Source organism: Antedon bifida, chromosome 8, assembly GCF_963402885.1.
Source record: "Antedon bifida chromosome 8, ecAntBifi1.1, whole genome shotgun sequence".
In the NCBI taxonomy this organism is placed as follows: Eukaryota; Metazoa; Echinodermata; class Crinoidea; order Comatulida; family Antedonidae; genus Antedon; species Antedon bifida.
The window spans coordinates 8,847,951-8,869,553 of record NC_136233.1 but is presented as its reverse complement, the minus strand read 5'-3'; the positions used below and the strand labels follow the sequence as shown (position 1 = coordinate 8,869,553).

Sequence of the window (21,603 nt, the reverse complement as noted above, 5' to 3'; positions counted from 1 at the left end):
GTTAAGATAATAACGCAAGGCATTACTATGAATCGCTGTTGAACGTGCATGGAGTGCACATCAGCCAGAGCCGTTCCGAAATGCGATGGATTAGGCCTAAAGCTACTTTTGTTGTTTAAAATCATGTTCGCAGTAACTTTATAATTTTTTTTTTTATTTTAACAAAAACCTCTAAACAAATTGATTGTTTTGATATTAAATTCGATAGTTAAAGCCATTTGAATGTTATACATCAATAAAACAAAAGACTCACCTCCATACTCTACATAGGAATAGTTGGACACAAACATGGCTTCTAATCCATTCAAAGTCGCAACTCTTTATATATAATTATATATGGCTCTGGGTCTGACCCATGCATACCGCCCTCCCCCTAGCCTCCTCCACTGGTAGAAATTAACTTACTCGTGGTTGCATACGAAACACTGTGTCACTGTGACATTGTTTTACACTAATCTTAAAAATAATATTGATATTATTAATTGTGTATACCCTTTGAACAAGTTATGTAAATAATAGTAGGCCTTTGCCCAAAAGGCCCATTTACATATATAACGATCGACGATAAATAGATAAACTTACATTATTTTTACCTCCTAAAACAAAAGAAATTTGAAAAGTGTTATCCTAGAACTATAAGCCAACAATTTATGTTGCCTTTGATGAAAATATTATATATGTCAAACGTCAAATAAAATGACGTCATGATTAGCAAGAGACAATAATTAACGATTTTATTGTTCGGTTATATTTTATAAATAATATTTTTTTTTATCAAAGACAGCATATGCTTATCCTATAATTCTCTAGAATGAAACTTTTTCTATATTTTGTTGCTGTTTTATGTAAGAAAACTGTATGTTTAAATTTTATATTTATCGTCGATTTTATCGTCCTAACTATTCATGACTTAAGATGGATATGATCAGAGCCATAATTATGACTCTACTGGATATGATTTTTTATATAGCGCCCTCTTTCATCTTCTACAGTGCGCGAAACTATGGCAACATGCGCCGTGCGCGTCGTCACAACAAGCGCGTGAGTACGGTTATAGTCTCCTAGGAATTTAGTGTTGATCGGCGGTAAACAGTACACATTGACATCGTTAGATAAAACAAAGTAGTCCAGAAGTTCTACTGCTGGTATGTATTTCATTTGTAATAGTTAATGAACAGTTTTCTTTGATTGTACCGCATTTGTTTAATCTGACTATAATTCCCCTAATCTCTGCGTTTCTGTCTGTCCGTCTGTTCCGCTTTATTCAGAGACTATTACAATTAGACTAAGGTAATTAATTAGGGTCACACTCTCTTTCAACTTGGTGGGCGGGTGGGTGGGTGCAGCTCGGTATAAGAAAGAACGAATTTGCGTCAAGGTCAAATAAAAATTGTTGGTACACACAATATTAACGTCATTCCACGTAGTGGATGCTTACAGTAGTACTAACAAATGTAAAAACACTTTACTTGATCTCAATTACATTATTTTCATTGTATCTACAGGTTAGTGGTCTGACAACAATGGCATCGTTGCTACACATGTTCTCATTAGTAACACCACTCAATGTGAACCTGATGGGTTTCAAAGCTGAGCGAACATTATTTTATGCTGTAGCATTGCTTTCTTTTATCATCGGAAGCAACTACTCGATCCCGATAACAGGTAGCTACAGTCTCAGTGTGAACGTCATTAGGCCAAATCATTACATTTGAATTCAGCAAAAATCGCATGCAACATAAAATCAAGGCGCAGCCAGTGAAAAAAAACAATAACATCCAATTCTGAAAATGCTGCAGTGATGATAATGATAAATATAGAAGCAGAACGGGGCCAGATATCTATAGATATACAAGTTTTAGCGACCATATATTATGCTATAGGGACCAAATTAGGAGATATTAACATAACGAAACTAAAATTACACCTGACATGACCAAAAAAAGCGGATGCAATACTGTAGCTTGTAGATTGCCAATATCATCTTATTCATTTCTTTAAAAACTATAAGTAACATTTTGAGTTTCTTTTTTTTTGTTATTATTCAGTTGTTCAGTTGCACATGTTTGTTTTTGTTATTTTTAAATTTTGTTTGGCTTTACTTTATTGCATTTTACGTTCTTTGTTAAACTGCAGTTTATTTGTAATGATGATGATATAAATGTTGATTGTGATAATGGTGATGTGAATAATAATTATGATTTAATTCTGATGAATGTATTCAAAGTGACGACATTGGGGCTTGTCTAATGTATCGACATATTGTTTTTATGGTAGGTGACATAAGAGTCATTGGCTCCCTCCATTCCAACCAAGGAGTTCTTCAGATCAAGACGGACAGTGAATGGCAATGGTTTTGTTCGGACCACTGGACTTTAGGTAATGCCGCTGTGGCTTGTCACCAGCTTGGATTTTCTGCACCTCTGGCGCTTCACCCATATGTACACTTAGGACCCAGTGTCCAAAGTCGTTTCTATAACGTTCGAAGCTCGCCTGGACGTATGTGTACAGGTCATGAAGATAGACTAGAGGACTGCCCATCTGACAATGGAGGTTCTTGCTATGACATGGATGATGCTGTGAAATTGTATTGCAGCGCAGACTTGTCAGAGATAAGTGAGTACATCTGAATAAAATAGATAAAATGTATGCACTTTCAGTACTATAATACTTGATTCCCGAGTTGGTTTGGCGACGATGAATAGTGCAATGGCTTAGACTCCTTTAAAGTCATTAAAGTATTAAACTCCTACACTATTTGCAAAGACATATTTTAATAGTTGTTGTGCTGTTTAGTTCTAGATGTGCGTGTACGAAACAACATGGGTGACGATCCAACCGATGGTGGCATCGTCGAATTGCAGTACCAAGGGACGTGGTATCCAGTTTGTGACGACTCTTTCGAGTCAGTTGACGCTCAATTAGTCTGCAATCAGTTAGGGTATGCTGACGTAAGTAACTATGAAACCAATCGTCATACAGGATACAATAATAACGATTTTTTATTGGATGACATTGGATGTCATGGCTTCGAGCGCGGTATCAGCGTCTGCAGTCATTCAGGATTTTTCGTTCATAACTGCGTGTCTTCAGAGGGAGCATGGGTGTCTTGTACAGGCGTATATACTGCCGATGGTAAGAATTTATATTCTTGTAATATGGTGGTATTTTTGTTAATTGATTGAAAGAAGCATCTATGTTTAATAGTTCTATGGTAGGGCCTATAACAAACACCACCTCAGCGAAAAGTGGTAATCAAATACTGCTTGATGTATACATTCGTTTCAACGAAGTGCATTTCAAAATACAGCGATTACACGTTTGCATCAAGTGTAACTTAGACTACTATACATGCTTTCAAAATCTTTAACGCGCCAAACTCAAAGTGTTCACAGATATTACATACACTCATGGCTGTGCTCGATTGATTTGACTTTAAAAAGTTGCTCCTCAATAATTAAATAATACGCTTTTATTATTTACATATCGTTTAGCATTGCACTACATTCCTGCTTTATTTGGTGGACCAGGAGCTGATGAAGGAAATCTTCAAATACATATATCAAATGAAGAACGTCCTGTGTGCAGTGATAACATTGGTTGGACGGAGGCTAATATTGCATGCCGTGAAATGGGGTACATAGGTGTCGAGAGTGTTTTAGAACCTACAGAATGGATCTCTTCTGGTACAGAGATGTTTAGCATCAATTATTGTCATGGTGATGAGTACACGATAATGGAATGTGATAATAACTGGTTCACGACAGAGTGCACGTCGATGAGGGCAGCAAATATAAAGTGTGTAATTGCAACCCTTCCGAGTTGGGCACAAGGTAACTTCTTCTACTATATAAGGACTAACATAACATTTTTCCTCTATCTCCTAAACTTCCCGACCGTTACTTTAAATTGCACTTTAGCCTTTTGACTATGTGACCAGTAATTGAAAAATAAAGCAACTAATATTCTAATTTTCATAAAAATAGCATTTTTTGTGTAAATAAATGATATTTAACATTTTTTCTTCTATCTACAGATGAAGCCGATTGTAATAATTCAGATTGCCAAAATGGTGGAGTTTGCGTTGACCATGATCCCTGGGACGGTTTATATGTCTGCATATGTCCATCAGGTTTAGAAGGTCATGCATGCGATCAGCCAACCTCCTATCATTCAAGTGAGTAGGCTGGTCAAAAAGAGTTTTAAATTATAGGCCTATGTTTTTGTTGAAAGAAGCAATAGGCCTACGGTAACAATCAGTTGGATTAATATAGAGAGCTTCGATTTGTGACGACCTAGATTATGTAAATTATGCATTACGTCATTTTTCAAAATCGTCGGTTCTGTAACATCGATTTTGATTTCTTGAAATGACCATAGTATATGATGCGCACATATGCGTTAAACAGACGAGTTCATTCCAAAACCAACCCAACGCATGGAAATTAAGTAGCGCAATGAAATCATAAAGTGATGTCGTCGCAAAATCGGAAGCTTGCATCAACGAAAAAAATGCACAATTAACGTGACGTAGTTTGGTCGTTGATCGTTTCAAATCGAAATCGGTCATGTGACGGTAAACACGAAATTATGTCAGTTCACTTTTTTCTCTGTTTTTCATTTGAATCCTTCCTTTCTTACATCCCACTATAGTTATCCATCCATCCATGCATTGTCAAGATCTTTTTAACCTTCTGTCCAATTTCTGATCGTGGCAATACAATCACAAATTTAATCATGATTGTTGCTTTGATAATTTAACTTAAGTTAACTTTGTAATTCATAAGTGGACTCATATTATTGGAACTAGATTAAGCGAGAAACTAAACCTTATGTATTTTGTTGTCATCAGCGTATCTTGATATCAGACTTGCAGATGGATATTCTGCTGAGAGCGGTAGAGTAGAAGTTTATTACAACGGTGAATGGGCTACTGTGTGCGATGATGGTTGGAGTATGACTAACTCGGAGATCGTCTGCCGGCAACTGGGCTACTCTGGTGCTCATTATTACTACACAAGCCATGGCAACGAGCACTCTACTATTTTACTGGATGGGGTGGAATGCAATGGTTATGAGAGTAACCTTGCCGAGTGTTACCATTCTGGATTTGGCAACCATGATTGTAGTCACAGCGAGGACATCGCCGTCGAGTGCTACTACAATCATTACTACAGTAATGTATTTTAAGTTATTTTGTGACTATCCTTTTCCCACCACTCCGAGAACCATTTTGGTGTAAATATATCATGCTGGTTGGTTTCCTATCCGCAACAAGATGACATCAGTCAGACCACATCCTGACAACCAAGTTGATGAATGCATAGGTGATAAAATGCGTGCTTGGGCGCTGCACGTGTTGGAAGATAGGTGTTACTACTGTACTACCATGCTACAATAAACTAGCCAAGATACAACTTAACTATTAACCTTTATCTGATCGGTAATGAACAGTATTTTACTGCGTGACTGTAGATGTTTATAATAATAATGGCCGAAGACGTGATGATATGGTCAAAAGTTACAGGCCATGATGGCCATGCATAACGTCACCACCCTGTATATTTCATGTTATGCCCCCGTATTAAACTCTTCGTTTGTGTAAGACAACAATCCCTTTAAAATATTTTGTCTCAGTCGTAAAATAGGTCCTAAAACTACCCTGCCCAGAATGCAAGTTGTTGCTTTTGATTTGAACCACTGAATTATAACGTTTCATAATCGTATCATATAATTTCATAATTTCTTTCAAATAGGTCCTTTCAATGGTGGTATACTTATTGTTATTGTGTGTGTAGTCGTATCCCTTCTTACAAGTATCATCTCTTACTGTAAATACAAGCACATCCGGGCACGTAGAGCCGCCGTCGTCGCACCTCAGCTACAAGTAACCGCACACTTACCACCTCAGGCACACGTAGGCCCGCACATGCCACCTCAAGCAGGCTCACATGTGGCACAACCGCAGCCACCTGCTTATTTTGATACCGGTATTCCAGGACCAGCCGTTTATCAAGTTCCAATGTCAACGGATGGTGCTTCAACGACCAACGCACCAAAAATCTCTTTACCAGTTTCTTAAATTATTATTAAACACACCGTGTGCTGACACTATTTCCAATTAATTACATTGTTTATAATCTATACAGAATATTAAAAGAGTAAATCTATGTTGTCAAAATAGTTTATTATTAGTATTGTAGATTTATTTATGGCACAGTGAGTTTTGACAAAACGACTACATTTTGTTGGTGATTTCAATTATTTGTCCATTAAAAATATTACTGAGTTAGACATAGTAGGCCTAAGTTTAGCTTAAAATTGGACTTGGAGTCTTATGTTGAACAGTATACAGTAAAAGATGTTTGCCAATTAAGCTTATGCTGTGTATTCCGGTCACTTTCATTTATTTTTGACCTAACATAACATAAAACAGCCAAACAGTTGGAAACAAATTCAGGATAACCCATTAAAGTAGGCCTATAAAGTTTGCACACACAATCAACATTACTAAATTGAAATGTGAAAGAGTTCTGCCTTAATTGTTCGAACCTCTTTTACTCGTTATCGGTATTGATGTTTTGTTTGTTAAGTCGCATTCAATATCAACTACATACTATTCACATCATTGCACTATTATTACAAACATATAGAGTTTAGGTTCCCAGATTATATCTTGTTATTTACCGTCGATGGCAATGTGAAGATACACTCTGTTGCGTCTAGGCGTAGGCCTACATTGTAGCGCTATCGAATGATACTGTAGTTATTATACAAACATAAAAGCGTTTATATGAGGGATAGTAAGTTAGAAAATTCAAACAAGAAAATTCAACATGGTACCTTGAACTGTGTAAAAGATGTCCTCATCAGAACAATTATATACTGTTTTCTGATGAGGACATGCGTTAAATCAGGGGAAGAGCTTCCCATGGTTATATGTCGAAAATGTAAGAAGTACTGTGTTGAGTGTTCTATTGTGCTGAAAATTAATTTGTTTGAATTTTCTAACTTGTATACCAGTACGTATGAACTTGTATTCGAACTGAAGAATAGCAATGGTATTCAATCTAACATTGACATTTAGTTGGTTGAAAAAACATCATGGGCAATACAAAGAGAAACCCAGATAAAATGGCGTAATAATACACTTTGATACGTCACAACACAAACGCAGTCAACTGTTAATCCATGGGTTTGGAATACAATCACTCTGACATTACACAATTGATGAGTAATGGGACAACAAAGTGGCAGACCATCAGATAGTTTTTTGAAGATTTGTTGATCACGTTTGATTTTTAACCTGAATTACCAACAATAATGAATGTTATATAACTTCAGATAGAGTCTATGTTAGAAGTGTCTTCATTATGTTCAAATAATGTATGTGTGTATCGCCATTATTTTTTTCAAGTAAATGTATGTGTATCTCAAGAAGATGAACTATAATCGATATTTTGTCTTAGTAATAACATTAAGTTTCTGCAAAGGCCAGCAATTCAATGCAACCTTAGGTAAGTCGTTTTAAACTAAGTAAAAAGTATAACGAATGGATTCTTCTACATCTACACAGTAGGCTAGGCTGTATTAAAACGCTTGTGTTGTTATTTAGCCTACCGTTATGGTTTCAATTCAATCTTTGTTTGTTGTTCATTCAACCATTTAAATGGGGTTTAGCCTGTAAAGTTGCATTGAAAGATTATTCTACAGTAGAACACCTTATAACTTTTAAGTTGTGTGTAGGACCTATACATGTTGGTCACATAATAAAGCAATAAATAATAAGAACCATAAAGGAAATTGTACCGTTTATGCAGGGAGGTATACCTCCATGGTTTATGTTTCGTCGATGAAAATGGTGTATAATTAAAAACATTAACTTCTTTATGTTGCAAACTACCTTTCTTTACTTACTTACTTAGTCCGGGACATTTTTATTTTTTGTTATTACACCTTATTTTTAGAGGGTGACCCTAAAGTCTAAACAGCGTATGCTGACAATCAAGGAGCCCTCTTGATGAGTGACAGTGGCTGTGTGTATACTAGTACACCGGGGTAACCCCCTACAAGGTTCTTTAAAGTGCACATGAGCCAGATGTGTACACTGGCCTACGGTTTATAGTCCTTATCCGAGAAGACTCGTTCTACCACCAGAACCACGGAGCGAGTGAGGCTCGAACCCTTACCGATGTTAACATGGCAAGGTATTACGGTTCCACTGTCTTAACAGCTTGGCCACACCGCTCATACACTTATATGACTACTCTTAAAGTTACATCAAAAAAGTTGTGAAGGAATTCAATTTATATTTTCCGAGGAATTTAAACTTTAAAAAAATGAGATACTGCGAGTAAGGGGTATAACTTGATATATCTCCGAGAGGCAAAGGGAGGTGATGGTGCTGGTAAACCATATGAATAAATGGGTAGGCCTACAAGATCATTTTTGGTGAGTTCTTATTTAGATCTAAATGTGAGCTCTCCCAAAATCCTAGTTACGGCACTGTGTACAGTGTAAATCAATACAGTAGGATTGTGAATTCCTTTTGTTATAAGTGCATACAGTATATCAATACTTGTAAAGTTTACTTAAGGTATACCGTATAATCTACAGTTACTGTCTATTATATCTGACAATGGTAAATCTTGAATACGGTTCATACTACAAATTTCATTTGAACCTATAGCCACATATATGTATATCCCTTAGGGTTTACTTTTATAATGATTATTTTAAAAATTTTCGGATAATATGTAACAAACGAAAGAAAACATACTATAACTATAGTCTTGTGGTATCACAGTACAGATAAGAGTGTATATAGGTATTTTAGTAACTTAAATACTTTAAACACTTCTATTTTTAGATTTTAAAATTGCTGTTTATAAATTAAGATAAGTTCATTCCTGTTTAACTTACTTATCCTTCTTTTTCATCAATTCCATGATCAAGCATTTTTTTACGTTGTAATGTATGTACAGTACTATTTTGTAAAGAATTTGCCAAAGGTGAAAATAGTCAATTCGTAATACTTTCATGCGATCTTTCAGTTTGGGTTCATTATAATGTATTGCCTAATATGGTTAGTTGAGTAGCAAAACAAGTCTGTTGCACAAACATAATCGTTTGATGTAAAGCTTCCATCTACTTGAAAGGTTGCCTATTGTTAGTGTGATGCTTCAATTGATATGAAAATAATAACGGCCTGACAATTAAGAAAATCTGTGATTTAAAAAAAAAGACAATGGCCATTCGAACGTACACATTGTGTATTAGGATTTTCAAAAATTGAAATTAATAATATATTCAGTGGTGGCATAATGGTGGCCCGATTGGATCGAGTGTCCACATGAGTGATGAGTCAATGAAAAAAAATATTGAAAACAACATTTGTTAAGTCTGTTTCATTCGTAAAATCAGCATTAGCGCTAAGCCTCCTCGAGTGTACGATAAAAGCATACCCACATGTAATATATTTACTTAATATTTACTTCTAATATTGATTTTCCCACCGGAAAAACATTGTAAATATAGTTGATGCTTCCCCACCCACGACCCCCACTATATTGATTATTTCTTTTGAAAGTAGTTCAAAGAACCGAAAAACATTCAACTAAACAATCACACGACAGAAACAATTAGGTATGAAATTATATCGTATTGTCATTTTGTAGGCCTGTTAACCAGGTGTAGCGTTTTGGGGTGTCTGGTGGCTAGAGTGTGTAGGCCTATCACGTGGGCATGTGTATAATGCATATTCAATTTTAACGTCACCTTAGCTCGGGAATGTCGAATAAACTGAATACTGTATATTATTTTTAAAAGGACTACTGATCAATCTAGTTCTACAAAATGTGATCACACAACTCTTTCGAAAGGGCTAACCTAACAAGAACTAATTGATTACATTTTATTCGAAGAAATTCAAATCAAGCAGCTAATGTAGGCAGAGTAAATAGACCAAATCAAAATAAACATGCCTCAATAGAAATTCTACACAAAAAATAAAGCTTTTAGGCATATAGTCGATGCTAAGGTTCTATTGTATGATTTTCTTGCCAAGAACATTACCTTATTATTGGATAGAGAGAAATTAAACAATGCATCAACAAATGAGAATTGCTGCCAACTTATTCAAAAGGTTTTACCGATGTAAAGCGTAACCTCTGACATCGCGAGAAAATATTTTGAACAATTTTGGTGATTACTAGAGATGAACGGATCAATGGGTTATCATAAAAGACAATTGACAATGGAAATGCAGATTTCGTTAAAAGTACCGTATTTCATATAATAAATGGAAAAGTGTCAAAGTTACCGTGGATGTGACTAAACCACACAGCTATCGACTAAAACATATCTGCATGAACAGAATGAGTGTACAATATATAGTAGAGGGTAGTTCTTAGGGATCATTAATCTTATAGAATGAAAATAGGCATATTATTCACTTAAGCTGCAGTCACCGTCACATCTGGTGTTACGGTAGTTCACGTCACAAATTATTGTCTAGACATAATAACATTTCATATGATATATTTAGGGCGCCACTATTGCAAAAGCCTTTCTGGTTACTCTGAAGTTGTCATCTTCCTTTACAATCTTACTTTATTATTTATTTGCATGAATTGAAATAAAAAGATAAATCAATATCAATATTAACATGATGACATGATGAGAGATGTAATGTCATTACTGAGTCTGTTTTGTTTCTCTTCTTTTTATAGAAGTAAAACCAGTGCAATTCAAATGCATTGGTGACACATATTTACACATTTAAAATTGGTAATGTATTCAAATTTTATAAATAAAAGTTTATTCTATATTTCAGATACACCAACTACTACACAAGATGATAGAAACAAAATTGTAGCCTGGTTTGAGGACCTTTCAACAGACAGACTAGTACTCTTGGTTGCTGCAGCTGTTATATTCGTACTTCTGATCCTAGTATGCGTACTATTTTTTATATGTTATTCCTGTTGTAAAAAGCGATACGCGTACAGTCCACAGCGTCAGGAGTCGACAATCAAACCAGTAATGGTCGATGCAGAGTCTAAAAAGATTAGATATGGATTCGCAGTCTCCGCTGCTAGAGAATCTATATCTGAACTATCACCTACGTCACAGAAGTGCGCTCCATGGTCTGACATCACCAGCCACCAGTTGAATAAAGTAAACAGCAAGGTTACCAGGAAATTAGAAAAGACCGTTTTTGTCGTTGAAAATTCTGAAGATGATTATAGGCCTACATCTAATGCAAACCAAAATGGTTTCCGGCCTAGAACAGGTAGTGTGACAGCATCAGTACACAGCAGGGAATCTAACATACTAAGAAAAACTAGAAAGAAGTCTTTGCTAAGTGAAAGTAGCCGTTACCCAGGAGGACCATCAACGAATGACAATCCATTATGTAAAGACGGCCATGACATTGATTTGTTTTACTGAAATTGTGTTAGTCTTTTGATATTAAATAATAATTACGACAATCTAAGCAACAACCTGAATAGAATATTGACAGTTTTGAGGATGCTGTATTTGTTTATTGTTTTTTTTGTCACGTAGTATATAATAGGTATAGTTTTAAGATTGTACAATTGACAAATATTAATAAATGTCGATTGATCTAATCATAGGAGATTTCCCATTTAATAATCGTGTTAACTTTATGATATAATACAATAATAATAATCATTTCTATTAAGAAAAAACGATGACGACAAAAATAAATAAATTGATATACCAAATTCCCCGTGTTACCAAATCATTCAAAGAATTCTTACCGAATCCAAATCCAAATTCAATATTTCTTAACCCAGTTGATGAGTCTGAAATAGTCAAAATAATAACTTCTTTTGAAAATAATAAATCTCCAGGTATTGATGACTTTCATACCAAGGCCATTAAATACATTGCTGACCTGATTTCCCTTCCCCTGTGTCATATTTTTAATCTTGCTTTATCCAGCGGTGTGTTCCCAGAGAGGATGAAGCTAGCGCGCGTTACCCCTATTTACAAATCTGGTCCAAAATCTGATCTTTCTAATTATCGACCCATCTCCATTCTATCCATTTTTTCAAAAGCCCTGGAAAGAGTAATTTATGACCGAATATTTTCATTTATTACCAAATTCAACATACTTTTCAACAGACAATACGGTTTCAGAAAGGGACACAACACGTCAATGGCTCTCATCGACCTGACAAATAAAATTATAGACGCTTTCGAAAACCGCCATCTTGCAATCGGCATTTTCATAGACCTTTCCAAGGCTTTTGATACTATTGACCACAGTATTCTTCTACACAAATTATCTCACTATGGAATCCGTGGATCTGCAATTAATCTCTTAAATAGTTACCTCTCCAATCGTGCCCAATGTACCAAATACTCTCACTCCATATCCACTTTTAGTCCTATCACATGCGGCGTCCCTCAAGGATCTCTACTTGGCCCCCTCTTATTTATTCTATACATCAATGATATTCACTTCTCTTCAAAGCTCCTTAATTTTTTCCTTTATGCTGACGACACTACTGTTCTTTATTCTAACAAAAATGTCCAATCCTTATTCAATACAGTCAACTCCAATTTGATAAATTTGTCCCAATATTTTGCAGCTAATAAACTTTCTCTTAATCATAAAAAATGTAGCTTCATCCTCTTTGGGACCCCACAACTATTAAAATCTATTGACTTATCAGCCAACAGAATTACCATTGACAACCATGATATACCTTGTGTTCAATCAGCTAAGTTTTTAGGTGTAGTTATGGACAGCAATCTAACATGGAAAAATCATATTAAAGAAGTAGAGAATAAAACTTCCAAAAGCGTTGGTATCATTTCTAGGTTATCCTCATTTGTACCCCTTAATATTCTTCGAACCCTTTACTGCTCCCTCATTCTTCCCTATTTGAGCTACTGTAACATTGTCTGGGCCAATACTTACGTATCCAACCTCAGTAAACTGCAAATTATACAAAAGAAGGCTATCAGGATTATATCTGGCGCTCCACCGCGGTCCCATTCTTCCCATTTATTTTCCAAACTTAATCTCCTCAAACTCATTGATATAAACATAATGCAACAAGGCAAATTTGTATTCTCCGCCCTGCATTCCACTTCTCCAAATCATTTAAACAATATGTTTATTCCGAATTTTTCTATTCACAATTACCCTACACGTTCTAGAACTAATATACACATACCTATCCACAACACCAATTATTTTCAAAACAGTATTAGATACTCCGGTCCATCAATGATGAACAGTTTACCACCCCCAATTACAAATGCTGTTTCAATTTCTTTATTTTCCAAAAAATTAAAACAACACCTAATGTTAAAGTATTAAAAAGACAACAATCGAATGTCGCAATTTGATTTATGCTGCTGAACATTGATCTACTGTGGTTTTTGAGTTTTATTTTCTGATTCTACAATTTGATTGATCTATTTTTTATCAATTTATTTATTTATTTATTTATTTATTTATTTTATTTATTTTTTTTTAATTAATTAATTTATTTTTTTATTTTTCCTTTTCTGTGCGTTTTTTTGTCTTGTTTGTTTCTCTTTATTTCCACTCTTATTCAATTATCCATTTTATTTGCATAGGCATACCCAGCACAAGATTTCCTCATCTTCTCGGGATTATGCCTTCCTCCATAGCCAATTTTCTTAAATTCACTTTTCTGTTGTTTTATCCAACAAACATCTATTTCATTTTTTATATTCCTTACCATTTTTGTTTATTATTTTGTACTGTATTGCTATGGAGGAAAATAAATGTCTTTTGAAATGAAAATGAAAAATAGTAAAAACATAAAAACTAAAGATCGTTTAAACGATGATATACAATCGTTAGAATGCTTAGGAAGATGAGTGTGAATTATACTTTGTAATAAAACATGATTTTCTGTTTTGTTTTTTGTTCTATTGATCATTTAATTGTTTAAGCCGATCCAAAGTGAGTTAATAAAAGGGTTAAAAAGAATGAATAGCGATAAAAAACAAATCGATTATGGTTACTTAACACCAAATAATCCTATACCTTAACTGTAACGAGACTTGTGGCTAAATTCTTAGACATTTTCTTTATTTGTTTTATATACAAACTACGTATCCACGCATTGGGTAACTCTGACCTGGTCCGGTGGCAGGAGGCGCGGAATCACCACCCGAAATGGGACACATTGCTATCCAACTTTTCTAAACCAGAATTTTCCGTAGATTACGAATATCAATCAGGATCAGGATAGGAAGCGTTTTCGAGATATAAGGGGTCAAAGTTCAAAATTTACCAATTATAACACCTGGTCATGATAAAATCGGAGCACATCTCATCAAACCCTTTTCTACTTATCTTGCAACACCTAATGCCTTCTATACGACTGGTACTTTCCCAGATGAGCTCAATCTAGCAACAACTAACAAATAACAACATACTTAATAACTCGCAATATATATTTCGTCAAAAACACGCTACCACCCATGCATTGTTACACACTAAAATAACATCGGCAATTGAAAATAAAAAAATCATTCTGGGTATTTTTCAAGATCTCTCTACTATTAAAAATGAGTCATTATGGTATCAGAGGAATCGTACACTCGATTGGTTTAAAAGTTGTCTTTCTAACAGAAAACAATGTGATTGTAGAGGGTACGAATTCAGACCAGAAATATTAAGTATGGAGTTTCTCAAGGGTTCATTCTTTGTTTTTTTTAATCTTCATTAACGACATGGCTAATGCCGGTAAACATTTGTATGACTGTAATTATGTATGCAGATAATAAGGTGTCAAAGGGCATTTTATCAAATTCTTTTCTCATGTCTGTGACCAGTGATAAGTAACATTATTAAGATGATTGACAAAACCATGTTGATTAGGGTTTAGTAAACCACAGTCGTATACGTAAAGTTATTATTTACGATGATTTTTTTCTAATATTTTGCGCATCAAACTGGTCTATAATTGGATATCACTGCCTTATCTCCTAATTTGTGAACTGAAATTGTACTTACACATTTCCAGTCAATGGGCGCAGTACCTGTATCAAGGGACGTTCGATAAAACAGCCAAAGAGGATAGGCAATGTGATATAGGTTTGAGTAATTTTGCAGATATTAAATACGGGACAGGACCCGAATTAGACAAAAACGAAGATATTGTTTTAATTATGTCATTTGGACTTATTTGAATGTCAGCCAATACAGGGATATCTATAGAACATGGTAGGGGGTCATTGTAAAATTAAAATTATTAAAACAGAAGTGAAATAACAGTTAAACCCGTTGACAGCATTCTCGATACTAGAATAAACTTACAGTGAATACTACTAAATCAAATTATGTAGTTTTCAGAGGTAAGAACAATGTCAATGATAATCAACAAATTTAACACGACTGAACAGACCTCTTATTTTGTAAAAAGGGCCTTAAAATTATTTGTAAAGTTCACTCTCGGCATCCATCTCTACCTCTATTTGCTTACACCAAAAATTTGCAGATTTCAGATCTCTACACAAAAAGAATGTTGCTATTGTAATGTACCAATCCAAAACAATCAGTTGCCTAATACTTTTGAAACATTTTTCAATATTAATAACTTAATTATAAAACAAGAATTAAAAATGATATATGTATATCATTTAAAAGAACATTAATCGGTCAACAAAGCAGTAGCTATAGAGGTGCAAATAATTATATGGAATCTACCTGATAATGTAAACAACTTTTAGTTTTAAAACAGTTAGTATTAGCTAATTTGAACATAATATATATTTTTGTCAGCATTTACAACTCTAATCAGCGAGAATAATTAACTCTTTTATTTATCATCTATTTGTTTCATTGTTTTGGTAAATTATTATGTGGTTTTTTTTTGCAGTACCTTTCGTATGCTATGATTGGGAAATTATTATTCTTTTTTAAATAACTTTGTATCGTTTATATATATATTGAGAATCAGTATTATTGTTTATACTATTACCATGGGCTGTACACTTAAAGCTATTCGCTTACAGTACTGTCCTTCACATGTTTCTTTTCATACTTCTTATATTTTAGTTTCAATTAGAAATGTTACTTTTCATGTCAAATCCTGGTGGTCACGTATAGAGATATGCAACACTTTTTTGCAGAATAGTGTCTGGAAGTTGTGAAACATGTGCGCTCTACAACAAAAGTCAGAGTTAATCATCTGTTTAAAAAACTACTAAATCTAGAAATACCACATGTTTGTATTTTGTTTACCAGTTAAGTCACACAGACTGGATAGTACATATAGGTATTCTCAGTTATGAGTACCTAGACAAAGAAAAAAAAAAATATATATTGCCAACATAAAGAAGCAGCTCAAATCATCAGCAGGTCTGCAACGATGTGCTGATCAATCTTTGCAATATGAATTTTTCAGGTTTTGCTTTACCTATTTATTTTATTTAAAGTCAGCGTAACATTTTAACAAAAAAATTAGATTTCATTAATTACAGTATTATATTAATATTAATCAAAATTATATATATTGACTGATCAAATAATTTGATCACTTGTAAAACCATCGGTCTCATAGTTTGGACAACTTTTCATTCATTTGGTAACTACCTAATATGCATATTAAAATGTTGACCTTTGACCTTATTTCAACTGATGAAATGATTAATGTGCTCTTTTACATTGCGTTTATGATTGATTAACAGGATGATAAAACATCACATGTTATGTTGCATATTATTTTTTATTTGGTTTTATAGGTAAAGTCTATGATTGGTCAATACTGACATTTGACCATCCATTAATCGTAAAGGATTATTTTCATAAAGTGACTGAATAGATACCTATAATCATAAAAATGTAATAAAAGGCCAAATTGTGCTTAATACTATATTATGACGTGTTGTCAATTTTGAACTTTGACCCCTTATATCTCCAAAACGCTTCCTTCCAGATTCGTAATCTACGGAAAATTCTGGTCTAGAAAAGTTGGATGGCAATTTGTCCCACGTCGGGTGGTGATGTTTTTTATGTGTGTAATTCATTCAAGTATTTTGTATGTGGAGAGCCTCTCGACGGTTATTTCTATCGATAACTTGTGGTGATCCTGCCTCATTGATTTACTTTTGTTTGTTTGTTATGTCTTATTTTGTACTGTATTTGAAATTTAGTGAAATAAATGATATGATATAATATGATATATGAAACTACCGACTTATTTTGGTGACTTTGCATACTATGAATATATGTTAAAAATAAAAACGAATTAAAACACAAATAAATGATTTTCCACGACTTTATTCAAAGCAATGCATTCAACACTACAAAACTAGCGTAAAAGTTAACATAACTTAAATTATGATTTTAAAGGGTTCCAACGAGTCTAATTGCACTTTTACCAGAAATCGTCTAATTAGTAATACTACCGTATATTAGAAGCCTAATCAATCTGTTTGGCAATCTCCAATAACCCCCTCCTATACATTACGTTTATTACGGGCCGTACCACTTAACACATTTTATATAGTACTACATCACGCCATAGGCCTACCGTACTCTTTTAGTTAGTAGCCTCAACTCACTTTACGTAGTATGTATAAGTTGTGTTTATTCATTGAATGCTCACACTAGGCGTACATTTAAATGTTTATAACAACAAAATAATAAAGAAAATTAAAAATGTAAATAATACGAATAATAGTCACTAGTACACTCTTTACCATATTACTATTTCTGAACGCTGTATGGGAATTGTATGTAAGGGAGCCTAATGTCAGTTTCACGTACATTGTGTTAACTCAATAATCTACAATTATTAGGCGCTAAATAAGACAACCACCATTATTATCATCATCATCATCTAGCGACAATTTTTAATAAATAATAATAACACAACATTTCACTCCATTTATTTTTATGAATGAATTAACAAAGATTCAATTATAGACCTAAGAGTGCGATGCAAACAAACTGTTAGTCCAAACATTATTCCACGCATGCGCGTCATATTATTGTGGTGGCACAGAGACGAATAACATGTTAAAACACACATTGATGTTGTTAATAACGAAAAATAAATTAAATGATTATGTATCTCACATATTTCGTATTACACATTTATGAGACATTGACATGACTTAAACTATTATGGCTCAATTTACACAAAAACAAAAACTACACATGTTATAAGAGACAATACGATACACACACAACATTTATATATACATATAAAGACGAAACTAATCACATCTGATGTGATAATATAATTAAAATTTATCTAAAATATAATATAACATTTATATCACATTATTTATATATTAACATTTTATTTTGCCAGGTAGAACTTTAAGGTTTTTGAACGATTTATATGTCTGTGCTAGTATTCGAAATCTACACACTATCTTGATTGTGAGCGAAACCCACTTCGGACAGATCACATGCATACATTCTGCTTTCAAAGGAAAACAAAGCGGGTTGCTTTCACTTTAAACACATGTTGTTACCACTTAAACCTACATTCAGACGACGTAGATCAATTATGTATATGATTTTCCTTATTAACAAAAAGTGTAAATGTAGCTTAAAACAGGCTCACATCAGGAAGATACATTATAACATTAGTAGGCCTATATTATAACAACAAAACTAAATATCGAGAGATGTAAAATTAACTACAAAACTACATTATTAGTTCCCCGACAGGTACAACATATTTACTGGATGAAATAGAAACCGAACCTTAATAAACTTAAACACTAGACTAAACAATTACCTTGACCCTCAAATACGTAACTTTCATATGCGCTTTAAATAGCAACAACTAATTCATTTAAATACATTTTAAAACAAAATTGTAAAACTGTGATGAACTATTGGATCTATACCCTGCTTTGTAATATTGCAAAAGTTTGGAAATTGTTAATATTATATATGTTTGTATTGCAAATCTAGGTATGATAGTCGAAGAATGGAATATTTTTGTCAAAATTTTACAGTAACTTATCTTCGGGGTAAGAATACCCAATAGTTAGAACCTGCAGGTGCTATTTACAAAACTGGAGGTTTCCTTTAAAATCGGATGTACCCTTTAAACGTGGATGTTAATGTAACCACGTAGGTACCCTTTAAAATGCTGGTACTTTTAAATATTCTTTAGAATTAAGATTAAGAGTATTAAGAGTTCAACAATTGTTCTGTTTATTAATAATAAGCATTAGCAAGTACATAATGATGATAATAACCACACTTGTTTTCTGGCAAGACAAACTAGTTTTAATGGATTAACAATCAATGTCTATTCAAAGTTAACGAGAAAAATCAAATTCAATTCAATTGTCAAAATAAAGACATCCTAAACCTAAAACAATGAAGAATAAATAAGTATTATGCTTATAATGTACTCTTTTTAAAATTTTGATTACTGCATTTTACGTTCAAAATACACTCCAAACCACCAAGTACACATTTAATTTATTAAATTACAATAACACATGCACACATATAGTCTCAATATTGCGCTACAACAATAATAGTTTAAAGTGCACTTTTAACTGAGGCTTGTTTCGACTAGAATGGCAAGCTGGTAAAGGTCATATTATATTATATACATACAGAAATATTTATGTGTTACAGTATAGTACACTGTAGTAGGCTATATTAATTTCCAATATACTTTATTCACACAAATTTGGAGCGATTTTCATGTACAAATTTAACAATACATTTACAAGTTAAATATGGAATCAATTAATATTATACCAAATTGATGCAATAACCACATTAAAATTAAATAAATATTAATTTAAACAAAATAAATAATTATTTAAAACATAATCACTTAAGCATGCACTACTAAAATAATAAAGACACTGCTTTTAAAATGGCAAAACCAATATTAAAATCATTATAAATAAAATTGTTTAAATCAAGAACTATTTCAGTGGATTTAAAAGATTCCTTGATCTGTCATTTGCACTTGATAATGACAAATATTAATATAAAAATAATTTAAATTAACTTTTAAAATACTTTCATGAATGAATTGGCATAACTATATAGTTGGTGTATTTCAGTATTTTGTCCTTTAATAAACACCATAAAATGAGTCCAGCATGAGGTCAGATGTTGGTACTGTAATACTTTTTTTAAGTAGAGCATTATGTATGTTTCTTGAAAGTCAATAATTGAAGCAGTGATTATATTTGTCCTCAATGCTTGGAGGGCAACAGGAAATGAAATGTCCAAACTTAGCACAACATACAATACCTTTCTAAGGAGAATGCTAGTGAATGGCTTTCAAAGAGTCTGAACACCAGACCACGAAGACATGCCCTCAGACGAAGATATAGATGCCAATTATACTGACTGGTGCTATGTGATTAGTAATGACAATCACTGGCTGTCAACCACTTGTAGGATTGGACAAGTCATTAAAAATACTTACTTTCTACACAACACTGAATAAACAACGAGGTCGGAAAATACCATCAGTACTTGATAGAGTGCAAACAAGTCAACTTGCTAGATGTAACTACATCAGGGCCAGCTTCACTAGAAGTCTAGGAGTTCCGACCTAGCTATTACTGACTACTAATTTATTGCAATGTCTGTTTAAAAATGTCTTAAAGGTACTGTAGCATTAATCTAAATGCCAACTTGATGTCATTGGCTACAGATGTCTCTATGAAGATGGTTACCTGAACCAGTACCACCAGTACCACCAGTATTGGCAAACATTGGCAATAATCCTAAATATTACCACAATTAATAAGAAAGAAATGTAGTAAAATTAATTTATAGGAGAGACTCAGCTAGTCTCAAAGGCCCAGTCAAAGAGTTAATATATACACAAATATACAATTTGGCAATTTTGCACTAAACACCAGGTTCTCTGGCAAGAATAATAAAATATATCTAAGGTCCTGCCATGTCTAAACTTAACTAAAAAGTTTGCATTTAACATTTTAATTACATAATTAATGCATTAATAGGTTATTATGTTAAAATACCTCAATTGTAAATGGATCACATTTTAATTATTATAACATATTACAGACTTCCCAACTTGCAAAATGAAATATCATGAGAGAACTATAGTTAGAGGGATGTGCTATAATAATTTGAAAATTATAGACAACACCACAAAATCTAAAGGTATTGACATTAATTTATAATAGTAAAAAAAAAATACACAGTATTTCACTTTATTAATTTAAACTAATGCATAGATTGACTATAACAATGGAGGAAGTAACCACGCTATTACCATGTGCGACCAATGATTTAGTATGTTTTCAATCCACATCTAGAGTAGTAGAAATTATAAATATCGAAATACTTATTTTGTTTACCCAAAATATCGGAAGACTCTCACAATTATCGAAAGAGTTGGGAAGTCTAAATATTAGGTCTGCAAAACACATGTTGTATGCAATAAGATGATGTATTATGTAATTCCATAAACCACCACCTCAGCACACACTATCTTCTATTCATGTTCATCTTACCCTGAAATTCACCAACAAGGTGTATCCATCCATCCCCACCCACAAATAAAAATTCAACATTTCATAATATTATTGAAATTACCACTTGTTCAT

At 33.4% G+C, this 21,603-nt stretch overlaps 2 protein-coding genes and 1 long non-coding RNA gene across 3 annotated transcripts; 2 read left to right on the top strand and 1 right to left on the bottom strand.

Annotated features, from left to right (window-relative positions):
• Positions 1 to 1,100: 1,100 nt before the first annotated feature.
• Positions 1,101 to 6,298, top strand: LOC144850415 (neurotrypsin-like). Its single transcript, XM_078707690.1, has 8 exons — positions 1,101 to 1,145; positions 1,506 to 1,665; positions 2,278 to 2,616; positions 2,797 to 3,135; positions 3,495 to 3,833; positions 4,037 to 4,177; positions 4,853 to 5,176; positions 5,757 to 6,298. Exons 2-8 carry the CDS (start codon positions 1,524 to 1,526, stop codon positions 6,080 to 6,082), a joined length of 1,950 nt encoding a protein of 649 aa, XP_078563816.1. The 5' UTR covers positions 1,101 to 1,145; positions 1,506 to 1,523; the 3' UTR covers positions 6,083 to 6,298.
• Positions 6,299 to 7,208: 910 nt separating this feature from the next.
• LOC144850193 (uncharacterized) lies at positions 7,209 to 13,934 on the top strand. The gene is made up of 2 exons (XM_078707426.1): positions 7,209 to 7,517; positions 10,835 to 13,934. The coding sequence occupies exons 1-2, from the start codon at positions 7,421 to 7,423 to the stop codon at positions 11,449 to 11,451; spliced, it is 714 nt and encodes a 237-aa protein (XP_078563552.1). The 5' UTR covers positions 7,209 to 7,420; the 3' UTR covers positions 11,452 to 13,934.
• A 3,352-nt stretch (positions 13,935 to 17,286) lies between these two features.
• LOC144849854 (uncharacterized) lies at positions 17,287 to 21,587 on the bottom strand. The gene is made up of 2 exons (XR_013614007.1): positions 20,261 to 21,587; positions 17,287 to 20,134 (listed from the first exon to the last, which is right to left on the bottom strand). It is a non-coding gene; the product is annotated as an uncharacterized LOC144849854 (long non-coding RNA).
• Between the last annotated feature and the right edge of the window lie 16 nt (positions 21,588 to 21,603).

Coding starts and splice junctions, on each gene's coding strand:
- LOC144850415 (XM_078707690.1), top strand. CDS start 1,524: ATGGCATCGTTGCTACACATGTTCTCATTAGTAACACCACTCAATGTG. Junction 3,136..3,494: donor AGGCGTATATACTGCCGATG/GTAAGAATTTAT, acceptor CATATCGTTTAG/CATTGCACTACATTCCTGCT. Junction 4,178..4,852: donor GCCAACCTCCTATCATTCAA/GTGAGTAGGCTG, acceptor TGTTGTCATCAG/CGTATCTTGATATCAGACTT.
- LOC144850193 (XM_078707426.1), top strand. CDS start 7,421: ATGTATGTGTATCTCAAGAAGATGAACTATAATCGATATTTTGTCTTA. Junction 7,518..10,834: donor GCAATTCAATGCAACCTTAG/GTAAGTCGTTTT, acceptor TCTATATTTCAG/ATACACCAACTACTACACAA.